The sequence below is a fragment of the Apus apus genome, chromosome 2 (assembly GCF_020740795.1).
Source record: "Apus apus isolate bApuApu2 chromosome 2, bApuApu2.pri.cur, whole genome shotgun sequence".
Lineage (NCBI taxonomy): Eukaryota > Metazoa > Chordata > Aves > Apodiformes > Apodidae > Apus > Apus apus.
In genome coordinates this window covers 17,276,642-17,301,931 of record NC_067283.1, presented here as the reverse complement: position 1 = coordinate 17,301,931, position 25,290 = coordinate 17,276,642, and the positions used below count along the sequence as shown (strand labels likewise).

General features: G+C 39.2%; 1 protein-coding gene across 12 annotated transcripts in view; it reads right to left on the bottom strand.

Annotated features, from left to right (window-relative positions):
* The window catches only part of ABI1 (abl interactor 1), a 77,383-nt gene that overhangs the window by 16,239 nt on the left and 35,854 nt on the right, over window positions 1-25,290 (bottom strand). For 8 of the 12 annotated variants that reach the window (XM_051611806.1, XM_051611807.1, XM_051611797.1 and 5 more), the window contains exons 3-5: window positions 12,568-12,744; window positions 2,908-2,922; window positions 2,074-2,174 (exon numbers count right to left, since the gene is read on the bottom strand). In XM_051611806.1, coding sequence (XP_051467766.1) covers window positions 2,074-2,174; window positions 2,908-2,922; window positions 12,568-12,744 — 293 coding nt within the window. The remainder of the gene's footprint in view (window positions 1-2,073; window positions 2,175-2,907; window positions 2,923-12,567; window positions 12,745-25,290) is intronic. The other 4 variants (XM_051611795.1, XM_051611798.1, XM_051611800.1 and 1 more) reach the window with 1 other exon arrangement.

Below are 25,290 nucleotides of genomic sequence, written 5' to 3'. Positions count from 1 at the left end.
GACCACATCCTCAGGTTCAGCCATGCCTCAGTTTCTCCTTTGTTCTTCTCCACTTCACTGAAGAACTCAATCTCCTAAGCACCAGAGAAGTAAAAAACAATTTCTTCCCATCACTGAAGTCCTATCCTTCCCTGTGCTTTTCTGCCACACTTAAAAGGATGAGGAAAACATTTTCCTGACACTGCCTAGTGCTCCCCACAGCTTCAGTGAAGTACTGATGCCTGTTGCCATCACAGAGAGCTACAGCAAGGCCTTGCTCTGCTCCAGGACCCTCAACGCACGCCTGTAACCACTGCCTCCATCCAGCTCCAGCAATTCACTCTTTCTCCTGTGGTACTTCCAACCTGAGCATCCAAGCTTTTCCACAGTCTCTCCCTGGTCTGGTGAAGAGACCTCTGCTTTCCTGCCGGTCCTTTCCCTTTTCAGCCTAAGCAATTTCTGTGCAGGCCTCTCTCCCCACCACATTCCTTCAGATAGTCTTGCCTTGGAGGGACAAGCTGCACAACAGGCAGCACCTACTTAAAGGCCCATGTTAGACACCAAGCTTGTTCTGATTTTAAATGTTTATCTGTTTTCTGGATCAAAAGGTGAAGATTAGTACCCTTGCGGTTTCTAGCAATTTTTTCTGCATGTATTAGGGAAGCAGTCAAGCCTATGATATTTCATGCTTTGGCAGAACACGTCGGCTCAAGACAAGAGCTGTACTTCCTGAACAAGGGCAGATAGAAATCTCTTGTTATGAACCCACATTATTCCTCCTCCTCAGCCAACTGCTGCCTCTTGTCAAGCTCATCTGGAAATGATGTTCAGCTGATTAATCCTTATCAGGCATCAGCGAAGGCAACCAAACAGCTCTGGCTTGTTCAGGGGGTAGCATTAGAAAGAGGCAGCTCACCAGTACATCAATGCTGCTGTCTCACTAGCAACCATCCAAGAGGACATGAAAGCACTACCCAGCTTCCCAGGGCTGATAAACAACTCTCTCTCAGCTGGGATAACAGAGACAATTGGAATACTGATTACATGCCCCTGAGCAATGGGAATTTTCACAAAACATGCTGAAGAAACCTCTAGAGTAATTTCTCTGCAGAATACACAACAAACACTGCAATAGTGAAGCAGCAAAGCAGGATTAAAAAAAATCACTAAGTCTTTGACAAAAGGAGTTGCTGCTTCTAATTTTCCTTGACCATTGCTCCTGATCCCCATCTTGTTTCATCTCCATTATTCCTCATTTTTCCAGCTCTACACCTCTCACAGACAACATACCTAAAGCCAATACAACTTTGTCAGCCAGCTTCACAGTGCCTCAGTCCCCCACATCACAAAGGAAAAGACAAAGTGACAAATAGGTAGAAGGTCTTGTTTAGGATGCCTTTTGGAAGAAGCTGCACAGTTAGACAGACAAAACCATATGGCACGTGCTCTGAGCTTCTCAAGCATTAATGTTCTGGTCCCTAGCAACAACTACGTGCTGGCATACCAAGATAAGCAGATTTCATTCCCCACAGGTCCACAGCAGCAAAATAGATGCTATGGCAAGGAACTATGATCACATTGGGACTTGGGAATAGCAAAATCCTTCCTCAATTAAACATAAAAATAAAAATGCACAAGCCTAAGAGAATCAGTGTTGCCAAAGTGTTCACAATGACACAAATTTTGCTTAGATAATACAACAAATATAGAATCAATAGCCATTTCATACTTGTTAACGTATTGAAAAATGAGCAGTCCAAAACTTTAACAATTCTTTCCCCCACTGAAGTTAAAACTTCTTGTTTTTCTTTTGTGTCACTAAGGATGTCTCCCCAAAAATCAGGAATAACAATAGCCTCGCTTCCTCATTGACTAATATCTATAATAAATTCTTCACCCATGAAAAAAAAATATTTCAAAAGGTCATAATGAAAATAAGAGTAAGTACAGCTGAGAGGTTTATACAGAAAAGGTAACCGCTTTTTGCTAAACGTAATCAGAATTGCCATGTATCCACATATTTAAGACACACCAACACTAGCACAATTAAAACTTTCTATATCTTGGGCAGAACCAAGCCGTCTTCATTCTTACCCCAGAGTTCCCCGTCCTGACATGGGAGGACTTGGTGGTTTTTGTGTAGGCGGATTTGTTCTTGACAAGGTGCCAGTTCTTGCAGGCTGGTTATTTCCATGCTGAAATAAGGGAAAACATGATTTTATTTTTGTAACAGAGCAGCCTTATTATTGACAGCTTTTTTTTTTTTTTTTTTAAAGTGTAAGATTATGAAGTGAGAATTCCCAGACAGCTGTCAAACAGCAAGTTTTCAACTACACGCAAGACGGACACCAGTACATACAGAGAGCCTAAAGACAAGCTTAATGTTGTTTTTGCTATTAATTTACAGCAGACATCAGAAAGGTAGGCAATTGACAGGTTCATGCACAAATCTCTTATGTCCTCTTTTCTTTAAAGGGAAGCCACATTTGTGTTCATCTCCATATGGGTGTTAATAATTTAAATCAACCTTTACTCTGACAATACAACACAGTCAGCATGGGCCCAAAATTTCTCAATTTGCTCCTGCAATTTGACTACCAGAGTCATTCAGGTTGTCTGGGAAGTCTCCTGCAAAATATGTAAGTGAAGGGAATCAAGGCATCTACTGAATTCAGAGCAAAGCACTACATGTGTTAGAGAAATTAATGTATCTATGTTTAAATGCAGATGTCAATGTATCATAGATACATTGGCACACACTAAATGCTGTAAACAAAAAAAATCAAGTATAGCATGTTTAATCTAAATATCCTATGGAAAGCAGAGGAGAGCATGAGAGCGCACTAGTTTTCAGTTTTAATGGCTCTGCAGCCTCTACTATCAGTCACATGAGGCACTGTGGGTCAAAGGAGAAATAACACTTCTTACCTTGGCTTTTAGCCACTTAACGTTGGCAAAAAAAGGGGGGAAAAGGTAGAAATTAATGGCAGATCCATCACAACTGATAGGACAGGTTAAACTACAGATAATCACATTTTTTAAAGTAATTTGTGTCTGCTGATAATTAGCTACATCATAGTATACTAACAGATTTTAATGGCTCACTCAGTCATTGAAAGTTCTGCATTTAAGTGACCACAGGAAAAACACTTGTGTCAAAATTAAGTGTAGGTAATCTTTGTCAGAGTTGTTCGCCAGGCTCCTCATGGGCAGTAAAGGGCTGAGAAGCCATTTGCTAACCATTCAAGTCCAAACCCAAATCAATGCTACTTCAATGGCAATATGCACTTAAGAATTTGTTCACAAAACCACAGTTTCAACTATACGGCGCAGAATAGGCTTGCCTGTTGCTTTGATACTTAACCTTCACATGTTTGGAAGAAATCCTAACTGCTGAATTGAATGGCAAATAAAGGAAAGGAAGTTCTCCAACAGGATGAGCAGCAGTGCCTTTCACCTCTGGTGTATTGATTGAAATCTGATTCAAGCCAGCACAGCACTGCCTGCTCAAAACTGTGTTGGCAGTGCTCTGATGATTGTTATTCTGAAATTTTACCTCTTAGAATCAAGTCATTATATGACTCCACTCTATCATTTTTACAACCTTCTTGATTGCAGAGGAAAGAAATTATGAAAACTTGGCCTCATAAGAAAAAGAAATGTAAAATTTTATTTAAATTCAAGTTGAGTTCTCTAATTGGGGGGGGGGCAACTCATGCTTTTGAATGAGAAAAAGGATTAGTTTCACCAATTAAAACCAAAACAAACACAAAAAAACAACAAGCAAACACAAACACTCAACACATAAAATAATTCCAATGCTTTTTTTCAGGTTGTTTGGGAATAAACTGTCATTTCCAGAACAAGCCTTCTAATGCACAGCTTTTCAAACTGCAGTTCGCACCTTCCTCTCCTCCTCCTCCTCCTCCAAGAAACATTGACCAGTTTAAAGGCATTCATGAAATCAACAAAAATAACTTAAACATGCTATTTAGCAATGTGCATATATGAGATTTCTGACAGGGCCTGCAAAACCACTGAAAAACAGCTGAGGTTACAAATCAAAAGAGGTTGAAAGTCATTGCCCTCAAGTGATTCGTATTAAAAGAACAGAAACACAAAACCCTCTTCAAAATTCAAATGAAAAAATTCAGATGTGGTAAGTAAATGTGAAGGTCATCCCATTCCTCCCAGTCTGGGCAGAGAGACGTTCATCAGCAGAGTGGCAGAATGAAGGCATTTAAACCACTTCTGTCCCTACATACTTATTTAATGGGTAAAAATGAAGACTCAGTTTCCAGGATGCCAGGGTAGTCTCCCAAGTATTATATTTTTAAAACGGACTTTTAGCAATTAAATTTGTTTTCTGCTCTCACAGGAATATGTGACCCTTCCCCTCATTTCACCAGTTGCCAAAGGCAATGGCATAATGCTAGGAATTTACTGAGATAAACCAAAAAAAGTGAAACCTGGGTCCCAACCCTTCCCAGCAGCCATAGATAGAAACTTTTTAAAGCCTTAAAAGGAAGGGTGGCATGGTTTCCTACCCAGCCTCTACTACTAACTTTGCCTGCCTCAAAAATACAAAACCTAAAAGCTTCCTCTCTTTGCTTCCCTTACGCAATGTCACTCAGCACTTACGGTGAGTTTTTCTGCCTCCTCCTTAATCGCTGTCACATTCTGCTTCCACTGCAGTGACAATACGACTATCAACATCTAGCAATGACTCACGAATTTTCATCTTATTTCAAAACTATCTACTGCTATGTACTATTTAACATACAGCTGAAGTACAATAGCTCTTGACCTTTATTCCTATCAGGTGAGCTTAATCTCTTTTGCTACCAGTTAAACCATATACAGGCATGTCTCTATTGTGCAAAAGAATTAGTAACTCTTGTCACACTGTTTTCTATAAGCAAAAAAGCTCTTTACATGTCCTCTCTATTGCTGTCAATATAAACAAGAGTCACACAGGCAGGAAAACACAGAAGGAAGGAACACAAAGGGAACAGAGATTCTTAAGGGAGAGAACTCTAGCTCTAAAAGAACAGGAGATTAAACATATGGCTATTTAATCATGATTAATAAGCTAATTGATGAGAAGGAGACATTTTCTTGTAGTTATTGGCTAAGCTTATGAGGTCAACCTTGCTGCATTTCTTGGTATGAAAATTAAATGTAGTGTTTTCTAAGCAACAAAAAAAAATGCTTGGAACTGGAAACAGGATTTAGACTCATTATGACTTAAAGAAAAATAGCAAAAAAAAACCCAGTAGAAAATAATTAAGAAAAAGCAGGTACATGTTTAATGTAGGTTCAAGAATCTCTCTACAAACGCCTCTAGGCCAGCCGGCCAGTTGGCAAAACATAATTGTTACCAACTGCCTGAGCAGTACCAAGAAGGTCAGCACGGAAGGCAGGCAATACAGGGAAGCAGCAGCAGCATGCATAAGGGCTCACAGCTTGAAGAGGGAAGAGACTGTTCTGAGAGAGGTCTACAAAATAACAGGAGGTGCAAAAGGAAAAATGCTTAGTCAAATAAAGAGCAGCACTGAGAACTCCTGCAGAAGCTGTAGGGAGCACAACTCCCTTCTCCTCCTAGTTGTATTAATGTACATACAGGAGACAGCCTGATACCAGCATCCTGAATGACGTACACATCAGAACAGAAACACAGTGTGCAGGCTTGCTGGGGATGCTTGTGATGCCAAAGCAGAGAACTAGAGAGATCAGGATATTCCCAGAAATAAGATAGCATGGTAAGCAGCAGTATTGGTTGTGTTTTCTTGATAGCATCATAGCAAGAGAGATGTTCTAAAGAAGCCAGCAGAACAATTTTGCCTTTCCAGGAAAAACCTGGCAAGCATAAGACAGGCCTGGGTAAAGTTTTAAGGGCTGTCACAAAAGATGCAGAAAGAAACCACAGTCTCGGGCTTAATAACCAGGAGTCAGCCTCACTGTATTTCCAAAAGATCACAGCTAGGGCAGTGGCACACCCACAGGTTTTTGACAGTGTGGGAAAGCAAGTTGGACAAGGACTGAGAGTCAGCAGTGGGCTGGAAAGGAGCGATGCAATTAAGGTAATAGGCAAAACAGGTGTTTCAAACAGCCATGCAAGGCATTTTTCAAAGCCACAAGTGAGGCTGCTTCTCTAACTGACGCCAGGAATTCAGAGCACCTGGACTGAGAATTTTAGGTGTGGGTTTGGACAGGACAAGCAATGTTTTGGGGCAGTTGAACACTGACTGTCAGTACCAAGACAGAGGCTTACTTGCTTAAGGCAACTAGTTTAGCAATCCCAGCACACTCAGTTCTGTCTAAAAAGCACAAAAATACTTTCTCACAAAGGCAGTACTGCAGGTTTCTGTAGCTGAGACCAAAGGCACAAGACCAAGAACAGCATGAAAGGGTAGGATGTGAGGCAATAAGAAGTTATCTACTGGTGGCCAAAGGATGCCCAGACATTTGAGGGACTCAGAGGCAGCCATCTAACTGTTTTTAATAGTTTCCATGCCAAGTTACAAGTCATGAGGGAACATCAGTCATGATTCAGGGAACCAGAAAGCTAGTATTTGAGTCATAAACTGTCTTTCGGAAACTAGGGCTAGGGACACTGCACACAACTGACTTACGCGAGCAAATGTATCTATAAGCACAGAAATACAAAAGGCCACCTGCACACAGGAGCAAAAAACTTACTACACTGATATCCAGCAAGTTTCTCCTGCACATTTCAGCTATGAACTCTCCAATTTCAGACTGCAGAAACTCCAAATCTCTATGCAGGTTGGCTGTACATCCCCAGCTGCATGTTGCTCACTATTTCCCCAACTCCTGAATTTAGAGATAATTCCACACTATATCCTGCCACAACTAGGATCACTAAAAGCTAGCATTAAAGCTATCCAATATAAATGCTGATCAATTGAAACAAAGGCTTAAAAACTGCACCAGTCAGAAATTGAATATGTCTGCTATAAAAGCAATAACCAGCTTTAAGATCCATTACCTTTGACCTGTAATCACAGTCATCAATCACAACAGAAAAAAACATGATTGCTCTTGACTCTTCAGTCAACCTCCCCTTTTACCTAAAAAGGTATTTCCTTTATTAGCCAAGGAAGAATTATCTGAGACATCCCTACAGAAAGGCAGCTGGCTGTAAGATCTTTTGAAGAAAAAAACTTCTTTACTGTGAGCACTGGAACAGGCTGCCCAGAGAGGTTCCGGAGTCTCCTTCTCTGGAGACATTCAAAACCTGCCTGGACACGTTCCTGTGTGATGTGCTCTGGGTGATCGTGCTCTGGCAGGGGGGGTCGGACTGGAGGATCTTTCAAGGTCCCTTCCAATGCCTAGGATTCTGTGATTCTGTGAAGTGCTATTATGCAGCTAGGCAATTCAATTGCCCCATAGGCATCCTTATAGATTTTTGCACAAGATTGCCTCCTGTCTCATCAGTGGCACAATTCTGGAGTATGACAAGATTACAGGGTCAGAGCCAGAAAAGCAGCTGGAAGGGCACTTGTACAGGAAGGTAAGGAGATGCCTGTGAAAAAGGTACAGTAAAGCAATAACTCCAGAATGTCATTTCCATAAAGAAATCAAGATATGGGCTTAGGGAGAATATGTAATCAGATACATTTTTCAGAAGGCAGACTGTATGTGGGTGTCAGACACTCAGGGTAACACATTTCTACCACTAGTTCTGTGCAGTTTTAAATAAATCATTCCTGTGTCTCAATTTCCACAACAGAATAGGTCAGGAGCCTCTTTTCTGTTATTTCCTTTCAGTCTATTGTAAGGCAGATTATTTTGAAAAAAAATAGGTTTCAAATCAGTATTTGTTTCAGAATTGAACGTAAGTAGGTAAGTCTCTCTTCAGTGAAATTTTACCTTTATCTTTTAACTATAACCTCTCCCAGTATTATTTGCAGGCTAGTACTTACAATCTTCCATTAACAGCAACCAGATGTAGCTTGTCAATATTGCTTCTCTCCTTTATTTCTTTCTCCTTTATTTCTTTCTCCTTTTTTTTTTTAGTTTCCAAACTGAGCGGGCAAAAATTTAAATCACATCTGACCTTAAGATGTTTTTACATATTAAACTACAATTAACATACAAGAACCTGCTTGTGGATGATAGAAAAAATTAATATTGTTCCCTCAGACCTCAGTATTCTGGTTCAGAGAAAGATACCTAGATTCCTGCCTTTAAATACATCAAGCTTTTTTAATTCTTTGAGTTGGTAACTTCGAATCTAGCTACAATAAGATGTAAATGTAAAACAATAAATGTATAAATGTAAAAAAAAAAAAATCATTTCAAAATTAGAAAATAGAGACCTCATAGTTTTGAGTTTTCCTTGCAAGCAGAAGGGCTTGAAACCTACATTGTATCAGATGACACTGCACACTTCTGAATTTCCAGTAGCAAGTGCCCTATGAAAAGCACAGTGTCAACACTCAAACGGAGTCATTAGAGCTGGCAACAGAGAGAGTTGCTTTTTCCCCCAGAGAAGCGTTCTTTACCCTACAGCAGTATTTACTGTTTGGCCATGACCCCAGAGGGATGATGTGACATTAATGAAATTGGCAACATGACATCCTTTGAAGCGTGAGTGTCTGGTAAAGTTTAATACAGGGACAAAGGCAAGAGAGGCTCAGGTTCAGGCTCCCTGTCACACTTTGTTTTTATTACTGTGAATTATTTAAAAGTGGCTAACACACAAAAGGTCTTATCCTAAAGGGGAAGATTACACGATTAGGTAGCCTTCCACCCTCACATCAGTACCTCACCTGCAATTTTGTTTTGCAGCAACACAGATGTAAGCACAAGGACTGTGGGTTAGCAGGGCAGGCTGGGAAGCATAACCAGGGTGAGAGCAAGGCTTCCTTCTCCAAGCTTAATGTTTGGTAAGTTTTGGCCCGATCCCTATATTAAAGGAGTCCTTTCAGCTTCCATTTGCCTAAGAACAATTTCTGAATTTTTAACTCATGTTTGACGTCCTGGGCTAGAAAGCTGCTTACAGATTCAATGCAGATTCAATACAAATAAATAAAAAAATTAAAGGCCAAATTCACAGCTTTTAAGGCAGCTTCCAAGCTTCCTCCTCCTTCTCCCCCTTGTTAAACTGAGGATTTTCTGTATGAGTAATTGTATTTGACCTATTTATTTGCTGGCACACTACTTTTTTTTTCTTTTTTTTTTCCCTTTCACAAAAGAAGGGGAAAAAAAGGAAGGAAATGTTAAAGTAGCCTCTGCCTAATAATTTTAAACCAAGCTGTACACAGGAAGGTAGGCATTCACATCATGACAGTTACTCTTATTTACCAAGAATGACTTCAGCTACATTCCCCTATCCCCAGAGGGTAACAGCTGAGCAACGACTTAACAGACCGGCAAAAATGCTTGCATGTGTGTTTCTTGGAGCCATCTACACATAGGATTTGTGTTGCAAGGGAAAGCCTTCTCATTAGCAAAACTATTTTAAAAGCCCCCGATTTTGACTGATGCTAGCCTTGACTTCATAGGCACCTAGGTTTAAAAAAAACCCACGTTTATCCTTTTGGAGACTTTGTCTGTATCTCCCTCTGCAGAGGAAAAAGGCAGGGAGTAGAGCAGCTGGGGCAGCTTGGGGCTGCCATGGAGCTTTCAGGCTGAGGGAGAAAGCACCTCTGCAATTCTAGGGTGCTCCATAAAAGCTTTTCTACCAAGAAGCTGCTGGAGGAAGAAACTGCACTGCCTTCCAAGGAGGCATCTCTCATCAGGGAGGAAACCTGCTCCTTACTATCATCACTGCCACCCTCACTGTCATCACCTGTTCGTACAAAATCTCTATGTGCACATGAGACAGAGGGGCATCAGACACACAAAGAAAATGAGCTGTGAGTATGCACAGAAGGTGTTTCTGAATTTGCTCAGATAGAAAACGAACAGGGGAACACAGTACTTACTGTGAGGACTACCCTTTTTTTTTAATTTTTAGACAGTATTTTTTACCCTTTTTATGTATAACATTCAGGATCATCTGTTAAAACATACTGCATACTTTTATTATATTTTTCCTAGGATTAGTATTTTATGAAATAAATTAAAGCAGAAATAGGCTACAATCCACCCTGTATCTTTGATTTATCTTCCTTCTGTTTTTCCTTTGTTTCTTTACCAAATCCTGCAGGAGAACTCACAGAGTCCCATTAACAGCAGTAAATTGTCATCTACACATTTCAGTGCTTCACAGTTTCTATGTTATACGTAAATGTCAATGTATGTGTTGTACTGTATTTTTTTGACAGTTGACACAGTAGAAGACATTCAAGAACCTGCAAGTTAGTCAGGCAGTTTCTCTAGGCACAACTCAAATTTCTTTTCCTCTAAAAATACATGGTTTCCAATGCCTTATCAGATGTTTTGCTGTCCAACTTGGGGTGAAATCTTTGGTCAAAAAGATTGGTCAGCTTATAGTATGCTTCCCCTAATCTGTATGTTCAAGAAGCAACTCAGATTCTCACCATCATCCATTATTTGCAGTGAGTTCCAACAGGACCTGATCCAGTGTCTACAGTAGTATCAATTTGATTTTTCTCATAGCAGTACTAGCTGCATCTAGTTTGCAGACCAAGCAAGCTCCTTTCTTCAGAGCTATGATCTGTGCCACACTAAACACATGTAATTATGTAATCACTACCTCAACAGTGGTCTCAAGTACCTCACTCCTCTCAACAGTGTGTCCAGTGCATGCCAACACTGGTGAAGGTGTCAAATGGATGACAGCCATCTTGAACTATATACTTGAGGTCCAGCGGCAGATTATTTTGTTTGTGTAACAAGTCTACATAGGAAATACTAACATCATGCTTCTACTGTTTCATGCCACAGTCATACAACAGACTTAGGCCAATCACTCAATAAAGAAACAATAGCAAAATATAACTTGTAGCTGACTTGTAAAGAGTTGATAATTTGGTTATTACTGGAAGCTGTTTTACTTCTGAACAAAGTTTTAAACAGAATTAAAGCACTAACAGCTAAATTCCTTTACTAAAATGTTTTGTAAGAGCTGTCTAGGAATAGGTAAACAGCACCTTATTTCCATCCCCTAAACAAACAGGGTCTCCCTAATAAAACAGACATCAGTATTCCTAAAAGCAAATAGTCATACTGGAAAATATAACTGCTGCACCTTAACAACTTCAGTGTATGTTTATGGATTGAGCAACCTGTTTTGAGCCTCCACAATACAAGCAGTTCAGAAAAGCACTGACTTCAGAGACTAACAGTAATTATCCTACAGTTTTCCTACAGTTATCCTAAAGTTTTCTACAGTGCTTGATTGCTGGAGCAAATAAAAGCAGAAACCAACCTCCTGACACTGAATGTCCAGATTCCTGTATTCTCTATTCATAGAACTCTCTTCTTCAATGCAGACTGTTCTGAAAAATTACCAATTTCTGACCCCAGTATTTCTATTTCATAGCATTTCAGGGCATGTCTTTCAGGCTTCTATATACAGGCTTGATTCAGTCTGGCTTACATTATTAGTATAAAACAAGCCTAAGAGTTACCAGTTTAGTATCAGTTTAACTACAAACAAAACAAAAAATCAGGTAGACCAAAGTCACTATGCTAATTCATAGCCTATAGCTGCCATGGTATAGAGCTGCTTTCTAACTTGTGCTGGAATTAGACTCCTCTGGGCATTCAGATAGTTACTATGAAGTAGGATGTACCCTGGCAGTCTTCTGCATGGAATAATTCTGAAAGATTTGTTCCTCAAGAGCTCAGCAATTCAAAGGGCATATGATGGGTTGATCTAGCTGCACAGCTGACTGACCAGAGCACATATAGCTTTAGAGGACACACAGGTGTTAAGAAAAGCTTTTTAATGCCATTCAAGGAAAGATTGTTGTGAACTGATTATACCTGGAATGCCTGCTCTAGGGGGATACAAAGCTATTTTTTATAAAGTTGTCCAGGGAGCAAAGGGTGTTCTATTAATTCACTTCAACTATGACCACTTCAAGGGATGTAGACAGTAATTTATTAAAGCTTTTACTCAGAGAAAAGAAAAATGAGGTACTAATGGGAGTGAAGTATCAAGTGCCACTGAGACTTCAGTGCCAACTAGCTGACCCTCTCCCTCCTGGATCACACTCCAAAAAACCCATAAAAAACACCTGCCCCACCAGCCAGTTTCCTGATAACAGATGACTTAATTTTTCTTAATAGCAACAGAAATAAAAGGAGTGGCAAAGACAATTTAATCAGAGAAGGAAGGAGTGATAATTTTCAAAGTCAGTCATGGCTTTTTTAACAAGTGATTAGCTGAAGATCGTGAGCCATTATTTCCAGACACTGTGACTACAACTGACAGTCACAAGGTTGTAGCAAACATTGCTAAAAAAACTCCTCACTGTAAACCAATCAATTTTGTTATTAGAATGTTTGTATCTGGGAGCATATCAAACCATAATCCTTCCTACCACCATAAAAGAACTAAACATTTTAATGTCAGTAACAACTCTGCCCCAACCCCCTCTCCTGCTTTGTGATACTTAGAGACCCCAAGTGTTCAGGCATTCTTACCTTCACGCCATGGCCAACATCATCCAGCACCGTGTAGTCTATAGGTTTTCGAATATACCTTACAGGACGCTCCATGTTTGCTGGGGCTATAATTTTGTGAGTTCTTGATGTGTTCTTATTGGTTGTCAAAATGCCTATCTCTCTGCGAGCAACCTTTTCTTTGTGGATGTCCACAGTCTAGAATAAAAACAAGAAATATAGATTTCTTTTGGCATTTGCTGTTATCTACATGTTTAGGTTTCACCATTAGACAAATAATCTGAACCAAGTTAATGCTGCTGGAAGGATACCAGTTTATTGACAAAATGAGTTTAATCTACATCAACATTGTTTGAAAATTACACTTTAATGAAATAACCAATATTAGTAATAAAATTACAATTATAAATTACTGCTCTGACATGCTAAAGACACTATGGAAATACAATACTTGCAGATTAACCATCAGTGTTCTTATGACTGGCACTAGTAATAAACTACTACAACTCCACAGCTGGGAAACCAGGACAGACAAGCTAAGCAATTTGCTCACAGCCCCAGAAGGGGACTAAGCTTGGGAAGTCTGTGTGGTAATTTCTTTCAGCAAAACCATCAGTGCATATCAGAGTAAGAGCCTGCATAGAGAAAGTCTAATTTCAGCACTAAGGCTAGTTTCAGTCATACTGTTTATAGCAGCTTTACTAAAATAATAAAACAGAGCCTTAAAGATGCATGTTAAAGAATATAAAATCAGCAAAGCTCCATCATTTTATTAGGAAATACCTAAAGAGACAAAGAAAGGTCAGTCTAGCCGTCTGTGAAGGATCAAACTAAGCTTCACATAACAGACACATGCTTCTACATGCAATATAAGCACCACTTAAGCCCTAGCTTAGGGAGAACAAGTACAAATCAAGCATCAGATGCCACAGGAAGCCCCCCTCTAGGAAGCCTATTTGATTCAGGGATTTAATTTACTGGTTTAAGTACCTACTAGAACCTCAGATTCTCATTGCAGGAGATGGTAACTGACAAAAACCATCACTGTCTGTGACTCTGAACAAAACCTATCAAGCCACAACCTTTTCCACTAAGGAAAATTATTCTTAGTCTGTAAAGTATCAGTTCCTCCTGGAGAGACTGCCATAGAAACAGTTAAAGTTCAGGAAAAGGAAAAACCTTGTCCATCAATACTTGTTTTGGTACATCTCTAGAAATGGCCTAATCTAAAATGGATATTGTGACATGCAAGGTTTTGTTTAGTGAAGCAGAGTCAAAGATGAAGCACAAAATTAAGTTTATATCTCACTCTACTTTCATATGAGGCAAAATAAAAAAAGCATCCAGGAAATGGCCATTTCTAGGAAAGCCAGAATTCAGTGTTCAGAGTTCACTAAGATATGCCTTTAATTTAACTGTTTTTTTCATTAACTGCTGCACACATTCAAATAATCTTAAATAATCTTAAATTCCGCTAAGTACAGAAAGAAATAAAATCCTCCTTAACAGCTTTGATACTTGGCATTGCAGATTACAAGCAGGAACACAAGTGGGGAAGCACCTAAAAGCAGCAATATCAAGCAAGCTTGTTTTCAAAGCTTAAAGCTAAATAACAGACAACTTATAACATTGCAAAAGGTTCTTTTGCTTTGGAAATGCACAGAATCTTCTTTCTATTAAGAGTTGTGATTTTCCAGAGCAATGTAATACATTTATTTAAGCAATTAAATGTGTATGTCTGCAGTAATTTATTTGTAATAAGTTAATTAAATATCCCAATAAAGCTTTGGAGCAAACTTTATTGTTCTAAATACTCATGCTCTGAAAAATCCCCAAAGGAGACAATCCCATATATCAAGCATTTACCACTACATCAGTATCAGATATCAGCCACTGCTCTGGCAGCCAATTTCACAGATGACAGAGCAAAGTCTTAAGAACAAGACTACATGTATTTCTTCAATGCTTCAGCTACAGCTACAACTACTACTTGTTCCTTCTCTTTTAGAAACCAAAACACACGTTAGTTCTGCCTTTTAGTTTGCCTTCAGAGAGATCCAGAAACATTACCTGAGTGCTGTGCTACATGTTCTGAGATTATCTCTCTTCCAATCTATACAACCTGAACCCTTCAGCTCAATGATAACACCAGGTTTCAAACAGTCCTACAGAACACATTAATAAGTAACTCTTCAGATTTTGGAATACATGAGCACTGCATAGGTGAAAAAAACCCTTTATTTAGACTCACCTAAACAACATAGCAATATACGAGGCTAAGAAGAACATCAATTTAAGGCACATCCTGCAATGTTTTAAAATACAGTATTTTAAAATACTACTATGCAGTTGAAATAAATCTATGCTTCTACTTCATTCTAACAAACAGTATCTGTTGTTACTAATAAATTCAATTTTTTTCAGTGGATGGACAAAAAAAGCATCTTCATACTAGGAGTTCTCTTCACGTTGATATCAAAAGAAAAAAGAAACAAAACAAAACTCTTCACAATACAAAAAGATGCATCTTCTCCTAGCAGATAGTTCATAAAGACTGACTTTTCCTCCCTGCAATGAACAATGAAAATTCCATTAATTACTAGAGCAGAGGATAAGAAATTCCAGGAACAGATGCTGTACCATACATGCTTTGGAAAATTACTTAAATAATCTTGCAATAAATTCTTGTTAATGGAAAAAAGCCACAACTTCAAACAGGAAAAGAGCATATATTAACTCTATCAGACAGCTTATAAAAAATTAAATATAGAAAAGCAATTTGTGAAGTCTTTGCATGGATTTCAGTAATGTAAACCTAGAATGAAGAAGACTACCTGTATCACTGTGCAGGGTCAGCAACTTCTGGCACATTATGTAAAACTTGAAAAGCATGCACATATGCCTTTGCAAGAGACTAATTCAAAGCAAAAGAGACTGCAACTCTTATCACATCTGGCACACTGGAAAAGCAAGGCAAAAGCAGAGGCTCTCAGCAGGGTTGTCAGACATTGGAACATGCTGCCCAGGGAGGTAATAGAGTCACCATCCCTGGATGTGTTTAAAAGTCGTTTAGATGTGGCACTTGGGGATCTGGCTCAGTCCTGGGCTTGGTAGAGTAGGGTTAATGGTTGGACTGGATGATCTTTTAAGGTCTTTTCCAACCTAGAGCGATTCTATGACTCTATATGCTTTGCTCAGAGCAATATGCAGCCCATCAGCTACTAGACAACATCTTGTATCAAGAAAAAAAATACTTTTTCTAGACCTATAAAGACTGCATGCTATTAATTGTCATGTGATCATTATGCAATACAAAGCATGTAACAGCTGCTAATTGTTAAATTTATATTTATATCTGTTTGCTGGATGTTGATGTGGAAGTTTGTTTAGCCATAGGCAATGTTTTTCACTTCCAAGAGGGAAAACCCAAAACACAAGCAATTTTTAGCAGGATAGCTTATCTATCCTGCCAGCCAGTTAATTTCCAAGAGAGACAAGCTACATGTGGATTAACACAGGCTAACAAGCACCAGAAAACAGAGCAGCTTCAAGTATGCTCGGCTTATGCTGAAACATAAATATGTAGCATAATTTAAAATCTGGGGAATAGGGATGGGATTCTTACTCTACAGAATTCAGCAGTAAAAAGTCCAGCATTGTACTGTTTTGGAGAAGAGGAATCATAGAACCATTCAGGCTGGAAAAGACCCTTGGGATCACTGAGTCCAACCAAGATAGCCCTTCCAAAACGTTTCCTTTGGGAAGCAAATTTAAAGTAAACAATCAAACTCCTTTGCCACTATAGCTGGGACCTAGGGACCATTTCAGCTACTCCTAGAAGCAAAGTTAAACTTGGAGATCGAAGCAACTGTTAATGATTAGCTGACTTCACTATCTGTCTTGCTTCAAATTATATGAGAAAAAACCACAACACAAAACAGTTGATCAACAGGATGTAGAGTTAAATTTTAACTGTTTGCTTCCTCAGAAGTAGCGTCAAGGCCAAGCGCAACACCACAATGATACAGCAAATAATTGTTCTTTTCTCTTGGTCTTTACTGCACCTACTGCTCCACCCATGTGCTATGGTGTGCAACCCCAGGACAAGCACTTTACAAGAAACAGACTGCAGAATACTTGACCAAGCTAATTTGAGGATATCTAAATAATTTTATAAAGCCCACATACAAAGAGATATTAAAAAAAACCCCAAAAAACAGCTTCAAGTGTCGACAATCTTTTCAATTCTGAACCACTGCAACTGAAATGTATGAGGCAGATACTCACACAGCCACAGCTTCTCTCACTAAATGCATGCACAGCTGGTAAAGAGCTGGGGGGTCAGGGTGCGGGTGCTGGAATCTCTATCATATCGACTCAGCTAACCAGACACTGCCAACTCCAGGCTGTCCTGAAGGACAAGACAACTTGCAACACTAATACCACAGCAAGCAAATACCCTTTAGATTTGTGTTAAATTAAATGATACTCCAGAAATGTTGTGCAGGAAAACTCTGCTTCAGGTTTGTTTGTTCAGCTTAGAGCAGAGAGTTGAACTTGATGATCCTTATGGGTCCCTTCCAACCCAAGATGATTCTATGCCCAAGTGGGCATTATGGAAAAGCATGTTAGTGGGGCAGACAGTATTTCATTCATTCTATATTTGACAGCAGTGAAATTCCCTTAACCAAAGGGCACTGTTGGCAGTGTAAGAGAAAAGAATGGCACAAGAAAAAAGTAGTAAGATTTCTAGTCAAAGACAAGCTAATTGGAACACTACATTTGACGTATCAAGTCAGGCTAGAAACCCATTAAAAATGGTGTCTCTTTCAGCAGAAACTGTGCCCGTTACACAAAATACTGGACAAAGATACAGGTTTCAGATTGAACCTAGTCAATATAACTATGCAATATGGGGGACAGCGAGTGGTGCAGAGAAAGAAGTTTAGTTTCCTTCCTTGACCTCTGGGACAACTATCTAGATTCCAAGCTTACTTGTTTATGTTTTAATACAAAAGGTAGTATCTGTTCTCATACGTATAAAAATGAGACACATTTTCAGACTTAGTTGCTAATAGCAGTAAAATATGTTTAGTTGAATGTTACAAACAGTATAACAAACACCAACAAACATTTTCTATTAAGTACTACAAGAGCTTTACACCCAAACCATAAATTGTAGTGTTAACCAAAGGAAACATCACCTCAGAAACAAACACTAAGGTGTTTTCAGCATCCCTTAATAAAGCTAAAAAATAAAATCCTCACTCTTTGCAACTTGTTCCTAGACCCAGCTTAATATTAACCCTTAATGTAATTTTCCAAAACAATTTTCATTGTCTTGCTATATAGCTTACACAATAAACTTCCCTGAAATGAAAAAATATCTAGTGAGAATAAAGACATGAACCTGTACTGTTTTAGAAATACAGGTCTGTCCCACTGCTACTTCCATAAAGAAAGCATATTGCATAAGACTTTTAAAATAAATGAGTTACAGTTACTTGAATAACAACAATGAAGAGATCCTGGACAATTCCAATTGTACAGGATACCTGCAAGAAAGCAAGTCTGACCTATGAAAAGGACAATAAAATCCCCAGCTTTAATCAGCTCAGCTAGACAGATAACTCCTTCAGGGAGAGCACGATTTTATGCTGTTATTTTCTGAAGGAAATTTAAAAGAAAATGTAGTATATTCAACTAGGAGAAACGTGAACCTATTAAACTGCAAGAGAAATATTCTACAGGAAAGATCAATTATGGATTCAAGGCACATCCGACACTGCTAAGCAAGCCTGGCCTCACTGAAGATGCAGAGAACAGAGCACCTGTGCAGCTGGCACTGCTCACTCTTGTTGATTGCCATGCACACACTCATTTATCCCAAGGGAATTTTCTCCAAGGTATGAGGCTCTACTATTAAAACTGTCATTCCCATTTATCAGAAATAGCTTGAATACCTTAGCTGTGTCTGCACAAACTCAGTTATAGACCAAGCCAGGCAGTCTGATGGGTTTCTGTCTCTTCCAAGTTCTTCAGAACAGACACCAGGTTAAGTTAACCAACATCTGAGAAACATAAAAATACTGAAAGAAAATATCAGAAGCACTGCCCTGTTGTTAATGACTGGTTGCACCAATCATGTCTCTCAGGTAGAAGACTGATGCAACCTTTAATCATGCCCAGTTAGCCATCAGTTGTGCAAAATTTAAGGCTCTAAGTAGCTTTGAACAAGTCTTCATCTGAAGAGAGCGTAGTGGAACTATTATACTGGCTATCTCTCACTTTCAGAGTAAAAGGGGGAAAGGTCCTCCTTTACCACCAACCTCCCCACCCCTCAAGAGATGAACTCAAGATATCTTTAAGAGCCCCTTGGGCAGTCACCAGAATAAACTCTGCTAAGTACTGTAAATTTATCAGTCAATCCATAGAAGAAAGCCAGTGTTAGCAACAAGTAAGAGGAGAAGAAAAAGCAGCAGGTGTTTTGTTAGTTTTTTTTCAGTTCCACAAATTCTTTTAAGAATAGAAAGATTTCAAGGCTTTATTGTTTCACATATACAATCCTCCACTGTAATTTTCACTTTGGCTAAAAGTCATTTGCCTGAAAACCAGTGTCTAATGTCATCTGAGAATCCTCAGAATACCCTGCCATGACTTCTGAAGCTGCACCATGAAAGACAGGGCTCCTGTCATCTCTGAAGCATTTAGCCATCCAAGTTTCACCTTGTGTGTTTGCTCTGTATGTGGTGCTGGCAATGTAGGAGACAACTGAAATAGCTTTAAGAGTTTTATTTCCAGAGCTGCAAATCCAGCAGTTTTCTTGTAGGTTTACAGATGGAAGTTTCTCACACATTTCCTTCAGCATACAGACAAGTTACAATAGTAGGACAGGCTCTCCAGAAAGCTTCATTGCCTGAAGTCCTGGTAAATCCAGGCCTCTTGAGGTAAAAGGCTACAGGAGCCAGATAAGCCGTGTCTCATAATCTGATACCTGCAAAGAGGGTTCACAATCAAGAGCTTTTACAGATTAACATAATAAAGCAAGGCCATCAATACATACACAGTAACTTGCAGAGTCTATATAAAATGTTTGCCATCATCAGAGGTGGAAAGGCACTAGGCAGAACAAAAATTAATGAAAGAAATACTAAGTATTTACAGAGGTAACACATGTAAATGCACGTATTTTTAATACACTTGTCTACATAAACAATACATATTTGTAATATGCTTATAAAAATCCAATGCTAACAATGCATTTTATGATTATCCAACATTGGTGGGGAGCTGCAAAGAGGTGGCTGTGGTTTTTATTTTGACAGTTTATATTTGGATTTCTTCAATTATGTCTGAATGCAGACTATATGCCAGTTTGATCCTGTGGAGCTAGCCCTTGATTTAATGGTTTTTTTTTCTGTATATACACTAGCAGATTTTCTCATTCTCCTACCAATCACCATTGGCATAAAGCAGACCAGATTTCAGCAAAGGTTTGAAGATATTTTATACCTTGATGTAAGTATTTTTCCTGGGATATTAGGGCAGTCAGTTAGAAGTCAGGAAGGGAAGTATATGTTATTCAGGACAGTTTGCTTGCTCTATGGTTTTAAAATTCAGAAGCAGAGAATGTAAAACAATAAGGCACATCATCCACAGCATGTCCTGCTCCAGAATTATGTTTCTTAAGTTGTACCAACTTCCATGCAAGTGTTTGATTTGATTTGATTCCTGACCAACAGAACATGTGCTTTCAAGTGTTAACATACTAATTTCTCTCTCAAAAAAAAAAGGGGGATGAGTGGGGAGGGAGGTGGAAGAGTGAAGGCCTTGATAAGCCTCATTAAAAATCAAGAAGCTGAAAATGAAGAGATAGAGAAACAGCTTAAAGCTTGCTGACCATAGACAAATAGCCTCACCCTTAGCCCTCTTGCTCTTACGAAACTGGAAGCCTTTCTTCCCAAAAGACCACCAGAATTCACTGAGAGCTGGATTCGTAGACCCCAATTTCCAAAATGCAGTCTGTGAAGTGGCACATACATCTATACAGCATGGAAAAAGAGAGGGAAGCAAGGTTTGTTCAGATAAAGGATTATTTATACAGATGCTTTTCAGCATACTCTATTGGCAAATCTAGTCACACATTCTGCTGGAGAAAAATTGAGCAGAAAGGGAACATGCACAAAGAGAGCATGGAGAAAGGACAGACCAGAGGGGCTTAGAGCAGGTGCATGACATTCTAGGACAAGAATCAGAGCAAAGAAACCAGCCCTCTCATCCAAGAGCCAGATCTGAATTCATGCCTGATTTTTCTTTCCTGGTGCCAACTGGAAATCAGGGAACTGCTATGAAGGACATATATTCATCCTTCAGTCCTTCAGAGCACATTAATGCAAGATGCTAAGAACATAAAATGGGACAACCAGGAAACCAGTAAGTGTCACCTACGAAATGCCACTTGGCAGAATTAGGCTCTATAAATGAGGAGCACCTGTGGAGAGATCATCACACCCTCCCCCCTTGCCCCTCACTGAGAGGAAAATGATGCAAACAGAGAGCATAAGGAGGGGAAGTCTATACGAGTATCTTTGGGAATAGGGAGAGAAATGTGGGAAGGAAGACTGGCAGATGGCAACCGAAGACAAAGTTTAAATCCTACAGAGAAAAAGATTTTTAGCAGCTCTACAGAGGTCCTCATTGCAGAAAGAGAACAGTTAAGACAACAGTCCTCTCTCCTCCCCATTGCATTGGTGAAATGCCAGAAGTACTTTGCAAAAGTTCACATAAGCATGAGGAAAATGGAACTTCAAACATCTGGAGTATGGAGGTCAGACAGTGCTGCAGAAGCAGCTGGCCCTGCACACAAGAGGCAGCTGTCTGCTGGGACATCAGTCAAGTGAAGGGAAGAGGTGGGATGAGCCCATGGCCAAGAGCAAGAGCCTGGAAAATGGCAGATTGAAGCTCTCTATTCCTGGCTCCACTAGACCTCCTGTGCTACACCCCAGCAAGTCGCTTCACTGCTTGGGCAAGCTTCTGGAAGCTGCCCACCTGCAGCAGCCTTGAGAAGAGACACAGAGGGTAGGTGGGCACACAGGTATAGGCAATGCTGCCATAGTTGTCTGCTCTGAGCACACTGAAACAGAGTGACAAAGATACCCCAGATTTCTCTGTAAAACAGCTTCTACTCATATTTCTAATTGCTAGTGAAAATGCAGAAGTGAATTACGGATCATACTTCCTGTGCTTTGGCAAAACCTACTGTTGACTTTAGCCATTAGAGAAAACCAAATGTACATACACTTCATTAAGAAGTGATCCATGAGCATTACTCAAAAAAAAAAAAAAAAAAGTAAGCCCTCCAGTGACCTCTGGTACATGTTCACAGGGAATAGAATATGAATTTCTGCATTCTTATTTTTTTAGTCTTTCAAATTCAACAGCTGGTTAAATTCATGAACAGGTCACTGATGTAGATCTCTGCGAGAAGACACAGAGAAAGGGGAGACGGGGAGATTATTTGTTATTATCTTCTACTTACATCCTAAATTCTGGCTTTTCAGTGTCAAAAGCTAGGGGTGAGGGAGAGAGAAGTAGCTCTCATGGTGTTAATCCCTGTTCCCTGTGTCCAGGATCACTCTAGAATGCCCTTTTTAATATCTGCTGGCAATTCAGCTGTTGCTGAACTCCACACACCACCACTTCACAACCACTGTACCACAGGAAGTACATATCCAGATCTGCATCAGATCAAAACCACAGTACAAAGCAAGTTAACGATGGCTAAGCAACCACTTGAATTTCATGCTGTAAGACAAACACCTTTTTGAAGGACAGTTCCCTTACTCAGTCCTCCCTCTGCGCCAAGACTTCTCTAGTGAGCTACAGATACCCTACACAGTGAACTGAACAGACATTTCAATTATTAACTAACACCAGTTGCCCTGCTAATAGAAGCTTCCAAGAGGAAAAGCTATCTAAATGGAACCAAAGACTTATATTTGGATGCAAGCCAGAAATGAAAAAAATCTGCTGATTAAAACCAGTATTTAAAATAGAAGACACTTTAAAAGAAAAGTGTTTCAATTGTACAATTCTACTGATGGGTTGTGACAGAACAACAGTTGGGATGTATTCAGTCTTAAAAAGCAGATAAATGCTTTGGATAATGTAAAGTCAAAATCTCAACTGTGAGTGTATTTCAGTACCTGAAATTAAATTTTAGTAATTTCAAGGGGTTTTTTTGCTGAGTATTCCTCAAGATACGCATGCAGGAGTAAGCTCATAAAAAATACTTTTAAAAAAGAAGGAAAAATATGCTTTTGCACGTTCTCCACATGAGAGTTTCAGCATTATAAAGTGGCCAAGTAAGTCCCTCTTTTATTTGCTGGAAGTAATGCACTTGCCTAGAATTAAACAAAACATAGAAATCTAAATATAAACTTGACTGAAGGAAAGCACAAGGACAGAAAGGAAAAATTAAAAGGCTTCTTCAGTAGTTTGGACTCACCACAGAAGTACCATGGGAGTAGAACAAAATTGTATGTCAGACGAAAAGCATTTTGTGTGCCAGAAAATGGAGCTTCATAGGAGATGAACATGTGCAACTGAAAAAAGCACTGCAGGTGGCTGAAAAGGAAACCATCTAAAAAAAGCCTATAAAAAAATAAACTCCACAGAACAAGTTTGAACTTTCTGAAAGTTTGTTTGAGGTAAGGAACTGATAAAGCTAGAATAATGACAAGCCACAATGCCCATCCCTGAACAAAACAAAAACAAAAAAACCCCAAACAAAAACTGCAAAGTCAAAACGGGCCTTTGCTTTAATTATCACCTATAATAGCAAAAAAAAAAAAAAAATAGCAGATTTATTGCCCGTCTCAAAAAAATCATTATGCTACAGAACTCCCACATAAAACCCATTCTGATTTACTTTACAGGTATTTACTTGAAAGTTTTCCAAACTAATTTTTAGGCCCATACACAAGTATTTCTTTACTCTTAAAGAATAAAACAAACAAACAAAATAACAACCCAAAACCAACAAAAAAAATCAAGCAAAGACCACATCCACACACGAAAAATTCTTCTCCCAACTGCCCCCAAACCTTTCCCACGTGAATTCAGGGCCTAGGAGGTGTCTAAGATTGGTAGTCCTGGGACAGATTGCTTTCCTAAGATATAAAACAGGGACAGTACATGTGGAAGCAATGTTGAGTATCCTTTAACCACCCACCAACATAATTTTTCTACAAATCATTGAAGGGACAACATTATTCCTATACCTCTTTGATCTTATCTCATTTGATGGCAGCGATATAAGCCAGTGGGAAATGTGCTGGTTTTCAGTTGGGTCAGCACTGCACCAAGTGTAACTCATAAGTAATTTAACTAAACTGCCATCAAATGGCTAACAGCTGCATTAATCTACATCACCAACCCTCTTGGCTTAGTGCCACAAAGACAGCAAACCACACAGGAAATTTATTTCTCTCTTCTTTTGTTTCCTAAATGTTCAAAGGTTCAAGACCACATTTTCTCCAGAAGAGAATTATTACAAGTTCTGGATTATTTTTCAAAAGATTTTGTAGAAAGCAAGTTGCTATGGCAAGCAACTTAGTTGCAACACGATGAAGTGCTACTCCAGTGGCAGGATAACCAACAATGGCCAGTTTTTTATTCTTGTCCCATTGCTGGCAAGTCTTATCAATAAAATAAGATGGCAGCAAACCTTAGCCACTAGAGATCCTACTTAGGTTTTCAGTATACTTACTCCACTCTGCAGTTAACTTGCTACTCATACTACCTTCACCATATTACTACAGGAAAAAGCTTTTCAATGCCACTTTGACATTAAAACAACTAGAATTTGACAGGCTCTTCACTTGTTTTGAAAGACAAATCTAGAGTTAGACAGAACAACTCTGCCTCAGTCTCCTCTTTCTCAAACCCCCATCACTAACCAGCTATCCCTTCTGAAAGTACATCAAGAGAGGACAAGCTTAAAAGCATCACAAACTTAACTCAGCTTGAACTTCTGAAATCCGTTTCCACAGAATTGTACATGAAAGCCTATCAAGATATTCTAGCAAAAAAGAAGCAAAAAGAAGCAAAAAAAATATAAAATCATATGTTTCCTAAGACTGTGTGTATTTTGGACTGAGTCATACAAACTTCTTGTAAGTTGGGATATATTAAGTAAAAGCAGAAGACAGACAACCAAATCACAAGCATGTATGACATTTACCAGTTCAATAGGGTGGGGAAGAAGACACAGGGCAGAGATAGATTTGCTAAGGCTGCTCTGCTTCTCCATTGCCATTTATTTTCGCACACAACTAGAAGAGGAAGTTGCACACTGTTTCTATAAATGGATTTCCCTTAGCGTCCTACTCTTGGCCATGACTGATATGAAATACTGCAACTGAATCTGCTGGAAACATCACACATGGCCTCCACAGTCCTATCAACACATACTGAACCACAACCTTTCCCAGCCAATATATTTCCAGACTAAGTAAAAGCAGCAGAGGACCCTGTGCAAGTACAGCTGAACTGCAGCCTGATGGCAGGCTGAAAGCCAGTGTGAGTTTTGAAGAGAAGTCTTGTGAGCAGTAAGAGAGGAGGACATTACTACATCCCTGATGTTGAATGCACTATCCTGCTACTGTTACAGAAAATTCATTAGTCAGACCGATCATGTGTTCAGAAATTACACATTTCCACTATGCAGTTATTATCATAATG